Here is a 15,182-nt window from a genome sequence, read left to right on the forward strand (position 1 = left end):
GAGTCTTTTTCTGTCCATAAACTGCTTGAAGTAGAAACGGTTCTCGGTTATGGGTATTCCCGAACATCTCCCCCGTGTTGATCCCTTCATGACTTTTGTTGCTCCGCCAACACCAAGGGCTGTAGCCTCTGATCTGAAACTGCAGGCGTGGCCTGAGAGCCCCTTGGGTGATACAACTCCCTCACTGAAATCATCTCATTACTGTAAACTGCAAGAAGTGAAAACGGAAGATTTCAAGTTCAATTGTCCGTGCCAGTAGTGATGATCGTCATTGCGATTTGTGTGTATTGGAGATTTGTATGTATTGAAAGGTTTTTTGGGTTGAAACGTCGCGCTGGTTCCTGGCCAGATGATTTGTAATCCCCGTTAATGACTCCTACATCCTACATCACCCTCTGACAAGGCCCTCGCTCACACTTTGCTCACGTATCAGAACTGCAATTTAAATATGTTTCCTAATATTTATCTGATTCTTCTGTTTCCTACTCTCGGTCAGATTTATTTCAATATACAATTATAGTATTTGAGAAAGGAACAGGAGGTTTTCATTCGGTTTATTTCGTCAAACAAACAACCTTCGAAAAAAACCTTAGGCGGAGCCTTGGCTGCTGAACCTTTCTGAGCTTGACTCACGAACTGATGCCATGTTTAGAGCAAAACTGAAATGCCAAACATGATGAAAACAATGGCAGGCTTCCTGCTGGCTTGAGGCAAAAGAATCTCAAACATCAAAGAATATTTTGTTTAACGATGGCTCTGAGGTTGCAAATCATTCGGTTGGTATGTTTTCAGCCTAATGTGTGTTGGCAGAATAATGAGTTCAATGGGAAACCTAGTTGACCTGCCAGGCCTTAAATTCTTGTGAATGAGTGGAATGGCAAGCGGCTAAGAAGCACATACACAGCGACAACATGATGAACGTGTTGCAGCATTCATGACTAAGGTCCATAAAACCATTGTGCTGTCAGCTTTAGATTTTCTTGTTGTCCCTTTGACCGTCTCTGACGATTGGTTTTCTTCCCAGCAGCTCAACTGGTGTCCAATGTCGTAAGGCCCAACAGGTATATCAAAATCTCTGTTGCGTCTTTGTAGTGCCGAGCCTCCAGAAACCTAATCTTGTAGCTGACCTCATTCCGCCTGAGGCACTTTGCCTGGCCATGTCCTGCTTTATCATCTGGTGGACATCAACTGCTTTAGGATGGTACATATTCACATTGTCCTTAATGTTTTTTTTAAAAAACATAATGACGATGTGTATTTTGCGTTTAACCTTTTCAAAAGGTTCTGGTGTTTTATCAAAACAGAAGGAGGGCCCTTATATATTTCTCTCTTGATCTCATTAACCAGCACACACATAGGGCTTTAGATTTGAGCGCAGCGCAAGTCTAGCGCAAAGCGTGGGCTGGTTGTGAGCATGGGTGGGGCTACCTTTCTTTTGGTATTTTTGCAGATGCGTGCCGTTGGAGACGGGCAGTTTGCGCCATTGTGGGTGTAAACCCAGCTGAATCGCTTCATGACCAATGGAAGCATATCAGTATAATTTTGTCTCTTGAAAAGGCTCCATTTGTTCATTCAACTGTAATCGCTGACAGAAGAGTCCCATTGTGAAGCACTTAGACTTACATAAAGGCCTTTTCTTTTATATGCTATGAATTTGCTGTCAGCGAAGGAGAGATCTAGTAAGACCAGCCTCAGGTCTGATGGTGCATAGACTGAATATAAAATATAAATTCCCCCCTTGTGCCTCACATGGGTTTGATCGCGAGACATGAAAGTCGCTATTCTAAATACAGTTGCCGTTTTGGTTCACAGTTCAGCAGCTGTAAACCTGAAAATGCCCTGAACTTTCAACTTCCCTAGCTCACCATTCTTCAGATCTGCTCATTTATGGATCTGTCCCACCTGGTATTGGAAGCTGATGATGAATTGCATTTTAATCGTGATTTGGATTTTGCCTTCTCTTGATGTTAAACACATAACCAAAGGAAAACGATTCATGTGCAAAACGGCGCAGTGCATTGCCAAATTCCCAACGTTGTGAAAGAATCGTCAATGGACCATTTTGTGCTTGACAAAAAGAATATTGCGTTATTTTTTTCCCATAATTGCCCCACCCTACAGCTGTCGGTACACTTAGACTGCACAAATTTGTCTGTCCTTCATTGTTTCTCCACACTAACTGCTCCCGACGCCGTGTGTGTGTATGTGTATGTGTATGTGTATGTGTATGTGTGTGTGTGTGTTTTCAATATCAGCATGTGAGTTATGCGCAAAGTACATGATTGACCTCCACTGGCTGTCGCGATGTAATGTCTGGCTCTCAGTTCAAACTTACCAACTTTCGAGCGAAAGCGAATGTACTCCCCCCCCACTCATGTCGCCTCAAATGCATTAATTGTCTCACCTGCAGGTGCACAAACTTCATTAGCTTTATTTGTAATCGCATTGTAAGAATAGCTCAACGGGCGTTCAATCAGAGTGTTGCATTAGGCGTCATGTGTACTTTTTCCCACCTCTCAGTTGTGATAATTAAGCACTGCAATATCTTGTTCCCTCCTGTTGTGTATGTAGTTGTACACAACTCACCTCGTCAAATCTTGACTATAAATCCTGCCTTACTCTTTCAAACCCTAATAACTCTTTGTCTCACATGCTCAAAAGATTGAACTGGGGTTAAAGGCAAGATGGAATATGGCAGGCATGTCCAAAGTCCGGCCCGCGGGCCAAATCCGGCCCGCGGTCGAATTTCATCCGGCCCTCGGCCTCTGTCATAAAATCAGTGCCGTCTGGCCCGCAGGTTGGGCGCAATGGAACACGTGTTGCATTGACTGAGGTCTCGTAGACTGGTGAGAGATGTTTCATAGAGTACTGCTTCCCTCTAGTGGCTAAATGAGTAATAGCATTCACTAAATGAGTAATAGCATTTAGACACTAGGGGGCATCACTCACGAGTTAACAAGACATTACTCCGTGTTTATATTGACTGATATGTCATATTTCAAATTCCTGTTTCAAATGAACCAAAATAAATTCTTAAGATTGTTGAAATTAAAATAAAAATGGAAATGTGAAACAGACTGGCTTACTAAAATTTGTTGAACAATGTTGTTGTTCAATGTAAAGAATGTCAGCCAAGGTCGGCCCCCCCGACATTTTACCACATAAAATCTGGCCCCCTTGGCAAAAAGTTTGGACACCCCTGGAATATGGTATGTTACAGAAGCACGACATCAAGCTCACAAAATGTTTGCTGCTTCTCAGAAGGCATAGATTCTGAATGCAAAATGTGGCGAAGCTGGAAGATAAGGCCAGTCGTTCCCATCAATCATTGCCAGTGCCTCCGAGTCGTGAAGGTAAAAATGAAAGTTTCATGACATACTCAGTTTATTGCTTTATTGTTATTTTATATAAATAGACATGAGCATTCTTCCTGGAGAGACTAACAGCTGCTAAAATAAATTCTGGAAATGTTAGTGTGCAGTAGAAATTGCACTAATCAAAAACGTTTTTGCAGCGCCTTCAGATACGATTCTTGCCTTTTCTATGTACTGTAGATCAGAGATCATGTTGGGCAGTGGTGACTGATATGCTGTGACCTCATTAATTTTTTTTTTTTGAGGGGTGGGGGGCATTCATGAAATAACTGGCTCAGGGGATGACCCCTAAGTCATTGTCCTTTACTAATCAGTAACACATTTGCAACAGTTTAATAGTGTTTTTCTTAAACCTCCATGCAACGCAAGATCATTAGACACTTTGAAACCTATGAACATTTACTGTCACATCCACCAAATATAGTACTACGAATAATGTCAATCCCGTCATGCCAAATGTGCATCTCTACTGAGGTTCTAAATTTGCCTCATTCTGCTTTGCACGTAAATGTCAGGCATTGTCTTCAGATTATTTCAACGCTAAATGGTGGAACATTTTGGGAGGGGCAACAAACAGTGGTAGTTCCTATTTTCTGTTTTGTGAATGTACTCGGGGAAATGTGCGAGCACCTTGAAATCCCGACAAAGCAGTGACCTGGGAAGGAGTATAGGCAAGGGAGCTTTTGTGCCTGGACAAGAAGCTCGAGATGCCGGCTCGGGTTGGGAGAGGGAAACGGAGTGAGAGGCTGCTGTGATGTTGTAGAATCACCCCAGGCGCTTCAGGGTAAATGTTCATGGATGACAGCATTTTGGAACACTCACAAGTGGAGAATTTAAATTGGCAAGAGGACCCGAGTGGTTTAGTAATCAGTCATGGACTCTGGTCACGACAAACTAATAATGATTCATCTATCCATGCACTTGGATACTGACAGTCCTGAAAAACAATTTGCAATGAATGAACAATTTTGTTTATATGCACACACAATGAATCATAAATGTTTGGTGGTAAAAGTGAGAAGTCGTACATATGTTTTGAAGGCTTTAATCCTCAATTTATTGAAAGAAACATTTTATCACTGTCATTCCCCAATCCATCTTTTTCTTTCCTTAATGAATCGTCGACATATGGGATCGACATGACAACATATTTATGCTGATATCACCCCAATGCAAAATCAAGTGGACCAAGACAAAAGCAGGCATGCACCAAATTTTACAGTTCAACTACAGCAGTGCACTTGACAGTTAAAACTGCACAATTGATCGTGTCAAGAATAGCTGGACCGGAAACACTTTTTCATTTGATTCAATTTCGTTTGTGTTGAAAAAGTCTGGAACAGTGGCACTGAAATTCTGAACTGTGAATTTGTTGTATTGCTTCATTCCTACTTATCATTCTTGCACCCCTGTGGCATCGTTGAGTACAGTTCTTGCAGTCATCTTTTGTGTGTCTTCAACCCCCCCCCCCTCCTCCTTTTGAAGCTGTTCACGTGATCGTATTGCCAAGAACAATTCAATATCCTCTATACTTCCTCGCTCATCATGTAAGAATGTCTGCCTCTCATCAACTGACTGCCAAATGCCCAGCAGTTGAATCGGCTAGCCTCGATGACGGAACTCGCTACTGTGGCTCAGTCAGTCAAATGATGAAGTCAAGTATTTATTGAGTTATGGTTCATGCGTTGCTATGTGGTGGAGCTGCTTGTAAAAAACAAGCAGTCATCAAAAAGTCTTTCCAGTCAGTAGTTGGAATGAATGAGTTGCAGAAAATTAGTGAATCAACGTCATCTCACCTCCAAGGAAGAGGATTAGGGCTTGCCAACCTTATATACTGTATATATTTTGTTTCTTCATTGGCCCTAATCGTCTTCCATACACGTAAAAGCAAAATAAATGACTCAAACTTTATTGGAAAAATAAAGATGTTGAGGATGCGTATTCCTGTAGTTGTTGCAAAAGCTCTTGGTGTTAAAGTTCAAGTTTCTGGCTTTCTGTTGTTATTAACACACTCAAGACTAGTAATGAATAGAGTCATGGGACAGCTGACATGCACTAAAATTAGTTCCCCACACAGGTCAAGTATGCAGCATTTCTTCGGAATTTTTTGTTTAGTGCAAGTCATCCAGATGAAGCCAACACGCGGATTCGATAGAAGCTTATCTGCCATGATTTAGGCATGAACAAACTATTACAATAGCCGATCTAGATTTACGTTTGATTGGTGATAACGAGGCCGCAAGTACTTGTGACTTGTAAAGGAAATCAAAGACACAAGCATTGACATTGCTCCCTCTGCCCCAAAAAATATATTGAGTGGCACAATTACTGGACATTCTTGTTCATTTGTCTTTATGCAGTTTAAAACTGAAACTCATCATTGCTTTGGCCATACATATGCCTATAGACTTGTCATTACCTTATTTATGAGAGGATAACTCGTGAAGACAAAGTAGGTGGAAGCATTGCCCTACTCTGATCAAATGCATATGATCAGCCCTGTCTCTAATAATGCTTATTAAATATTCTCTCCCATTGTGGTGATTCAGCATCTGCTCTTGCTGTACCCACAACTGTATGACACATATGGAGTATATAAGATGCAGTTAGCCTGTGCTGGCTTTCATTTTTTTTCCCAAGCTTAACATAAACTAGAGAAGTCTTTTAGAAACTGTGAGGTGCCCATCCCCTCAATTCACTCAGCCACACTTACTGAGATTTATTTAGTGCTGTGAAAAACCATCCCAAACTTTCTTCAAACTTGATGTTTATACAAAACAGTTGCCTTAAATTCCTTTATTGACAATACCATGGTGCCTTGAAATACAGTTAACCCTACAAGTTCTTTGATAAAGGAGTCATCATTCGGTTGATTTTCTTTCTTTTTTTTTTTTTTTTTTGACTCGAGTTCAAACCTGAGATACAAACACTGAATGGTGGATGTGAAATCGACTCAGTTCACTTCACAACAGCAGGAGCAAGTGTCGAACCAGCTTGCTCCTTATGTACAGCCACCCCGCGGTATCACAGACCAATGGGGGAATGCTGCCTTAGAGAGCAGATACAAATATGAATAGGTAGAGTACAACATGCTTCTGTTGACTCATTCACTCCCAAAGACGTTTTTAAAACGCCTTTTCAGACTTGGTCCAGAATTGGCTGGTACTGAATGAGTTAAGCTGCACGCCTACTGCGATGTTAAGCTAATGTCCATGCTTTCAGTTACTTTGATGAGACTGCTAACATGGCCGCCACATATGTACATGTGCATGTGTACATGCCTTTGATGGGAAAGTCAAGTCAAGTCAAGTCAACAGTATTTATAGAGCACTTTCAAACAGCCATCGCTGCATACAAAGTGCTGTACATGGAGCGATTTAACATATACAATAAACAGTAAGACGAATCAGTAATAAGTAATAAGTAATAAGGCGGTAGAAATCACCAAGCAGTAAAACCAATAGCAAATCTAAGTCATGCTGAGTCAAACGCCAAAGAATACAAGTGAGTTTTGAGGAGGGCTTTAAAGATGGGCAGCGAGGAGGCTTGCCGAATGTTCAGTGGGAGGTCATTCCAGAGAGATGGACCAGCAACAGAAAAGTCACCTCTGCCAACATAATCGCCACGGAGGCATGTCTCTGAGTCTGCTAGTCTGTACTGTGTGGGCCCTATTTTTGTTCTGGGCACAAGTTTAGCGTATAAGCGGAGTCTAACTATATGCATTGGGTGAAGTTTTCTTTCTTTACACGTTGCGCCAGTAGAGCTGGGCGTAAGGGGCCTTTTTGCGCTGTTGTGAGATGGTATTAAACTTTTCCTAGCCAATCCGTGCCATGTCCCATATTTGCATCAAAATCAAGGTGGTCGAAGCACCGTGCCTGACATTGCAGAATTGCATTTTTTCAGACAGCTTGTTGTTGTCAAAGATTAAGCTTCTCTTACGGAGCTGTTATCACATAGTTATCAAGTTAACAAGTAACATTAGGCTCATGTTTTTGCTTGTGACCAACAATGTCAGCCCATAAAAGACAACATTCGCTACGTGCACACTCACTTGCAAACCAAACGTCCGCCGCCCAGTCAGATATGGGATGTAAATTTAAAATTACAGCTTGTAATGTTTAATTGAAGGGGGGCGGGGGGAGCAGCTGTTGACACAGAAGGCTTGACAGTAGTGTAACAGTGTAGTATGTACATTTAATCACATATTTCATGATTCTCTCCTCTTTCATCTCAAACTGCTTCAAACAACAAAGCGTGTGATGGAAAAGTGGTTAGAACTGCATGACGTCCGTGTCCGTGTTTTATGTTATGTGTTGTGTTTATTATTTACTTTATGTTAACTGTTTTGTTAAGCGCTTTGTTACAGCTGCCGCTGTTGTGAAAGCGCTATATAAATCAGCATGTATTGTATTGTATGATGAACTTTAATTTCAATCTCAACCTTATAAATGGGGTTAGACTCAGTTTATAATCCATTAAATAGTTTTAGGAAATTGAGAATAATCTCACATGGTGCAGCAGCGCTCTGCTTAATTTTAAAACCGAATGAACTCATTTGAAATGTGATTTTACTTATCTCTGATTAGCGCTAATCTTACATTAAATTAAACCTTGTTGATGCAACTCAGCCTTTTTTCTTTTCATTTTAAAAATAATTTAGTTTCATTTGGGATGTTAAGAAAAAACTCAAACGGCATATTTTAGAATGTTATTTGAACCTTAAAATCTGAACACAAGTACAGTGTGTTAGTGAATAAAGTGAAATGTAAGCTTGTCTTTAGGACAGCACTGACATTGAGGGCAGGTAGGAAAATCTGAATTTGGAATGTGCACAAGACACACTTCTCCTTTCTTCAACTATGACTGGCACGGTGCCCTCAAGCAAGTCTGCGGTTGGACTGAGGAGCGACTTGATGTGAGTACGTGGGTGTGTGGAACCTCCTTCCCGCCTGCGGCTCCGCTCCAAAGATGTAGTGTAGTCGTCCGGCATCTCACCGAGTGAATGAAATCTTTGCAACCTGCGGGGGAAATAATATATTGTACTTGCTACTGCTAACACTGTATGACAGTGAACATTTATGGCATGAAATGATAGTCTGAGCTCCTGCTTCTGAGGTTTCTAATGGAGGCCTTGACTCTTGCATGTTTTGTTTTACACCTGCAAAATTGACTCCAGGGGGAGATTCCCATATGTTACTGTGCACAATTATGGATCCTTCTCAACGACTATTATTCTTATCCTCGTTAAAGGTTGGGGTTTAATTTCAACTTCACACGTCCAACGTGGAATGAAATGATGGCTTTTCCAAAGTTATCATTAAAATGCTATGCAGTAAAGCCCTTTGAGATGGTGCCGTGAAAGCAAGTTGTTTTCTTTGAGGACAGAATAATGATTGGTCATAAATTTCTGACTGAATGGGACTTGTATAACATCAAACTTACGGTACTCTGAATAATATGCATAGACGGCAAGAGACCAGACTTCAAGTAAAGGAGGTGGGGATATAAATATGATACAGGTACAGTATTTGCTATATATACTGTATATGTATGTGTGTGTGTGAGAATGTGTGTACATGCAAATTCCACACAGGAAGGCCGGAGCCTGGATTCAAACCCGGGACCTCTGAACTGTGAGGCGGACGTGCTAACCAGTCAATTGCTGTGCCAAACCTACAGTATCTACACCCTCACAGTACAGAGGTCCCGGGTTCGAATACGGGCTGCAGCCCTATGTGGAGTTTGCATGTTCTCCCCGTTCCTGCATGGATTTTATCCGGGTACTATAGTTTCCTCCCATGTTTCATAAACATGCATGGCAGGCTAATGAAACGCACTAAATTGTCCCTAGGTGAGCGTTAATAGTTATTTGTCTGAGTGTGCCCTGCGATTCGTGGCAACCAGTTCAGGGAGTATCGCGCCTGCTGCCTGAACACAGCTGGGTTAGGTTTTCGCACGCCCGTAACTCGAGCGAGGATAAGCGACTGAGATGGATAGATAGATGGATGGACGGATATTTGTTGTGTGTTCCTATCTTCAATCAATCAGTCAAAAGAAAAAAACAGCATACTCTCCAAATGCCTGCCAGTCTGTCTGACACGGCATGACTGGATGTGTATCTGAACAGAAAGCTATTGTACAATATCCAGGCCCAGGGATGCACCTTAAGCAGAAATGCGGAGGCAGGAAGGGTAATCCTATGTCTGTCGGGAGTGCGGATTTACAGTTCTAGTGAACAACGCTCAGTCGTGAGTCATCGTTATCTTTATTTATAGTCAGACTTTTCGTTCACGTTTGATTTCAGTTACTTGGCCAGTATAGTTGGTGCTATGGCGCCTACCAGTCACTTTGTAGTCGGATTGTTTTGAAATCAAATGCCTCCACAGTTTTACATTGCAAACATTCCTCGCGATAGGAATCGGTATGTACATAATTTATGGCCAATTTCAGTTTATTTGGTACAAATGTGTGTCAGCGCTGAGTTGAAGCAAGCAAACAGTCGTGCAACGTGAACTTCTCCCACTTTTTCCTTCACAGCTCTGCTAATAGTTTTTAGCAATGTTTTGAGTTTACGATGGTACAGAAATAATCCCACAGGGGCTTTCATGACTTCAAATGGAGTGAATTGAGGGATAAGCCTTTCTATTTATATTTTTTACTTGAATTTGTGACTTTTACGACTTTTAATTGCCAATATGTCTACTGGTGCGTGTTTATGGCGTTATGTTTGGATGACTGAGGTTTGGGTGGTGGGTTACTGTGTGTGGTGGATGTGCCGGGCTGATGGACAAGGGGGTTGTCAGAGGACAGGACCTCTCTCAGAGCAGTGGCTGTTAACCCTTGACCTCACCGGTTAAGCCTGTAGGGTGGTGGTAGTTGACGAGGAGGGAGGGTGGGCAGAGGGTTGGCGGGGGCCGCAACCTGATGTCTGTCTGGTTCAGGGGCACATGATGGCAGGCAGAGAGGGCGGCAAGGTGTCTAATCTGTTTTTTGTCTGTGAGGCGTTTTCACCTCCCCCGCCATCCTTCTTCTGAGAGAAGCGTTTGAAAGGCAGGACAATGTCAAAGGGAAGTGTCTTATTTTATGAGCCATTTAGAGGGGATGGTGGTCTCCCCACAAAGGAAAGCCAGAGAAGTAGTGGAGTGCTGATGAATGCCACGGCACACAACCACGTTTGTTTACAAGGTGGCGTTCACTTGTTTTGACCACCATAAATGGCTATTTTCCTCTTCAGAGTGACACCCAAACAAAGATTTCTCTCTGTCTTGTTTCATCTTTGAGGAATGGGAAGCGGTTGTCCGGAGAGGCCCCTAAAAGGATGATTCGGTTCACCGAAAACAAAGACTATTCATGTCGGTGACTGAACGAAAATAATTGGCAAAGGTTTGCTGTCAATAATTAATGTTGATAGTCTTGCACGATGCCGACTTCTATCGACACTCGCTGTCTTGTGCCTCAGGCTTTGTGTGTGTGTGCTTTGTGTGTGTGTGTGTGTGTGTGTGTTAAAAAAAGACTTCCAAATACCAGGAAGTAAAAAAAAGACTTCCAAAGTATGCATGAGCTAAGAACCTTGAGTTTTCAGAGACTTGAATCTTTGAGATAATAATCCAACATTTGTACGGGCATTCCTGTGAAATATCGGCCATCTCACTTTTATTTGTGTACTTTGGTAACTAGGGTTATTTTCCATGTGGATATAGCCCTTCTGAGTGCTGTGCAGTGTGGCCCCTGTTGGAGGGTGGGGGGTTGGATATCTGTAAGACCTGAAAGTTTGGTGTGTGTGCGTGCATGCGTGTGTGTGCTTGTGTGTGGGTGTGTGTGTATGTACCCCATGCTCCCGGTGTCTCCAATCATGCCTGTACAAAGAGCCATGTGTTGAGCGGTGATGTGATGTGTGAATATGTTTAAGTTGGGGCTGCCAGTGTTCACGTGTACATGAACGGGGCCTGCTGGTGTGGGCGAGGTTTAGAGAGAGATGACTTTGGGGAAAGGACTGTGAGAGAAGTCACTAGAGGATTACATGGACTTGATCCCAGACAGAGGGGTCCAGTTGATGGCGCCAGGGTGCATCCCTCCTTTGGATGCCATTTGAACAACTTTGACTGCACATAACTTCTTCATTAAAACCAGATATTTGTTTTGAATCACCCTCTAGTGAGAGTACAATGCTATATGTCCTTATGACCATTTTAATTGCAATTTCACTTTTCTACGTGATAATGTAGTAGATGGAAACATCACTTCAGTTTATGATTTGTAGTTCAAGCTGTGCGATATAACGATGTACTGTATATGGCAGTGTCATATAAACATGTCTCGCATATTATATAACCCACTCATTTATTCTCTTATTTCAAGCTTCCTTCTTTGCTCGCCTCTATGGAGGGATTCCTGTTTACTTTATTTTCTTCCCAGCTCAGTCATCTGCTAACACCCGGTGAAGCGACGGGCTGCCCGAGCGATGCGAGACTTTTTGCTCATGTTTGTAGGAATATAATTGACCAGTTTAATCGGCAGGCGGATTAATCAGTCTGGCCCTACCTAGATTGTGTTTCCAGTATAAAATGTGTTTCATAAATACATTGGGAAAAAGACGAGTAAATTGTGATTCATTTTATGTAATTTTTAAGGAAAAATACTCTATCAGGATATATATCATTGGGATATAAAATAACTTACAGTATATCAGCATATGAAATGTTATACATTTTCCATGGTTGTCTTGTCGTAATGGGAAGAAGTGCTGAAAATCCCCCAAACCGATTGTACAGTTACAAAACTAAATTCATCTCTTAAAGCTGAGGATAAAGCTCTTCCCTGTGCAAGTAGCAAGAATCCTTTGCCAGCACCTCCACTTGGGGAAAACTAAACGCACCACTTTACATGTCCTGAAAGGGTCCCTCTTTTTCTTTTTTTCTTTTTTTTTAAGGCGTTATTGCTGCTGCAGTTTTACATTCATTCTTCTTTTAACTGAATGTAAAAAAGGTACCTTTGACACACTTGACCATGACTGATGTATGAAAGACTTTTAAGAAATGGTTACTGTAGTTCCCAATAGTTTTGCTTAGTTGACAGTGACACAGAAATAAGTTCTTTGGATCTGTTTTAAAATGGCAATAAAGTTTTGTTCTTGCCACTGCAACATGCATTAGGATGAAATCTTTGATCTTGTTATTTATTAAAATAGGGTTATAAGTGAGGAGGGTAAAATGCATCTGAGCGTAAGCTGCAACAATGTGCAAGGTGAATAATGCACCTATGAGCTGTCAGTGACTCCGTTTAGATGCCACCACTATTCAGTCTAAGGTAAAAATTCCCCTTTCTGAAACATTTGGAATAACCTGTTTAAATAGGTGAGCAGATGCCTAACACCTGAGAGTCTAGTCCAGTTAAAAGCACAAAGGCTTGGTTCAAGCAGAATTTGAACAACGTCTCAGCCACGACTATCTAAGGGAAAGAAGAGTGAGGAATGATTCCACCGCAAATGAGGAGGTCTGTGATTATACGCAAATGCCGCAAATTCCCACCATGCAGAACCAACTGCTGCGGTGGACCAAAACAAAGGACACATTTCCCTTAGCTGTGCAAACCTTACTTGGCTTTCCCAGTCTAGAAATACAATTGAGCCTTCGCGTGACTAACAGTGAAGCACTTGCGTTTAAACGTATCTGGAATAATATCAATGACATCATCAGGGACTCGTCTACTGGACTTTCATCATGTTCGTCATGCGACCCCTAGTGGTAGGAGCATTTTGGGTATGCAACCTGCGTGCTTGAGTGTGAAGATGGTCTCATACAGCCTTTTTTTCTGCAAATTCCCCCATTATGGAACAAATTTACAGGTGATTCGATATTGTTGTGACACATAATCTTACAGTATTTTTACATGCGTGCTCCCCCCACCCCTCCCTCCCCCTCTCTTCCAGGAGCATCATTGAAAGTCTGTCCGCAGGGTTTCTCCTGCTGCACCATGGAGATGGAGGAAAAGCTGAGCCAGCAGAGTCACTACGATATCAAAGCCCCTGTCTCCAGGCTTAGCAGCAGTCTACAGTCGACCTTTCGACAGAGGCATGAGCACTTTGACCGTAAGCGAGCACTCATACACAAACACCAGCTACGTTTCATGCTACAGTACATTTGCGGGCCAAGTGTTCCCCTAACTAGCAGCGGTTTCCGTGCAAGCGCCGTGGTTTCTTGACGGACGCTCCTACCTGCCATAGCGTTGCCCTGAGCAGCAGAAACAGTTGGGCTTTGTCCACTGGCCCATCCACCTGTCTCTCAACATCTCGGTGCCCTCCCTCAGCGGCCCCCTCTACCGGTCTTCCTTCTCTCGAGAGATGCACACGCTCCCAGACGGACCACACAAATTTTCAGATTTGCGCTGCCTTTTTCCTCAGTTTGTGCGGACATGTGGATATGTCTGTAAATAGTTGGTTCCGATTTTGCTTGTGGAGGGCGGAAGCACTTGGGAACATGCGACACTGCGGAATCACAGAGGAAGTGGCACGAGGCTCTAGACCAGGGGTCCCCAAAGTTTTTCCTGTGAACTTTTCCCTTCTCTGATGGGGGGCCGGTGTCAGTTTGTAACATCAACGATCGTAGGGGAGCTTTCCCAGAAAGCCACACATAACCAAATAACCCTTTCCAGGTTCTTTACAGAAAAAAAGTCAGGAAACAAATAATAACACTATTAATGAAATAAATAACAACTAAATAACCCTCTCTGAGTTCTTCACAGAAAACAAACAGGAAATAAATAATAACTAAACAAGTCTCTCTCTTTATAGCCCCTTGAAATCCACAAAAAAAGAGTTCTGCCATCTACGAGAACGCCACCTATCTTGTCTTGTTTATGTCTGCTACCGTCTTGTTCACGTGTTCTACTAATTGATCTGAGACACAACTAAAACACTGAAACATTCTATGGTGTGTAAATAACTTTGTGACCTTGATTTCAACCCTATTTGCGTCATGGGTCATTTTGCCCCGAAGACCACCTTTGTACTTTTTTTTGTACAGCTTCCATGGAAATGTGAATAAAAACATTTCAAATTTTCTGCAGTTGGGGACAATCTAGGAAAAGTCATAAAATTTCAAGTTAAAAATGATCATTTAGGGTTTTTTTGGGGAGTTTTTAACACAGTGACGGGTCATTTTGCCCCAAGGACAACAGGAGGGTTAGAGGGTCGGGTTAAATGTGCCCGCGGGCCGTAGTTTGGGGACCCCTGCTCTAGACTGTTTGTGCGCTCGCCCAAGCCACCACTGCCGTTCTGGTAGATGTGTTTCTCGGATTAAGATTAAGGGTGTAGTCAGGCTGTGGAAAGGATGATGCAACAGTCATATTGAGAAGTCGGGTTACTTTATGGATGTGCTATGCATGTCCTATGTGCACATCTGTGCATATGTGGGTCACAGACCTTTACATCTTGTGTGTCTGTGAAAAAGAGCGAAGGATTGTCAGCAACAGGGTGCGTGTGTATTGCAGCCAGATGTGAACTGGAATGTGACGTGTCAGAATGCAGCGGCAGCCCCTCGCTTTTCTCCTTTTGCTGCCCTTTGTCCCCATCTTGCGCCTCTCCGGACATTCCCTCTCGTCCCACTCAAACCTTTCTTTTCCTCCATTTCTTTCTTTCTTCTTCTTTCTTCTTCTTCCCTGACCAGTTTCGTGCTCCTTTTTGTACTCACGCTGGTCCAAGTTGCTCTCATTTCAATGGATCCTCTCAAATCATTTAAAAGCATCAAAAGGTTATAAATATTGTGGGAATTTTTATATTTCATACAATAGCATTTTTTAAAATTATGTACT

The 15,182-nt window shown here is 42.4% G+C and overlaps 1 protein-coding gene across 1 annotated transcript in view; it reads left to right on the top strand.

Annotated features, from left to right (window-relative positions):
- Positions 1-15,182, top strand: part of gpc4 (glypican 4) — a 32,584-nt gene that overhangs the window by 6,956 nt on the left and 10,446 nt on the right. The window contains exon 2 of the mRNA XM_052071564.1: positions 13,303-13,461. Within this exon, the coding sequence (XP_051927524.1) occupies positions 13,303-13,461 (159 nt within the window). The remainder of the gene's footprint in view (positions 1-13,302; positions 13,462-15,182) is intronic.

This window comes from Hippocampus zosterae, chromosome 1 (assembly GCF_025434085.1).
Source record: "Hippocampus zosterae strain Florida chromosome 1, ASM2543408v3, whole genome shotgun sequence".
Lineage (NCBI taxonomy): Eukaryota > Metazoa > Chordata > Actinopteri > Syngnathiformes > Syngnathidae > Hippocampus > Hippocampus zosterae.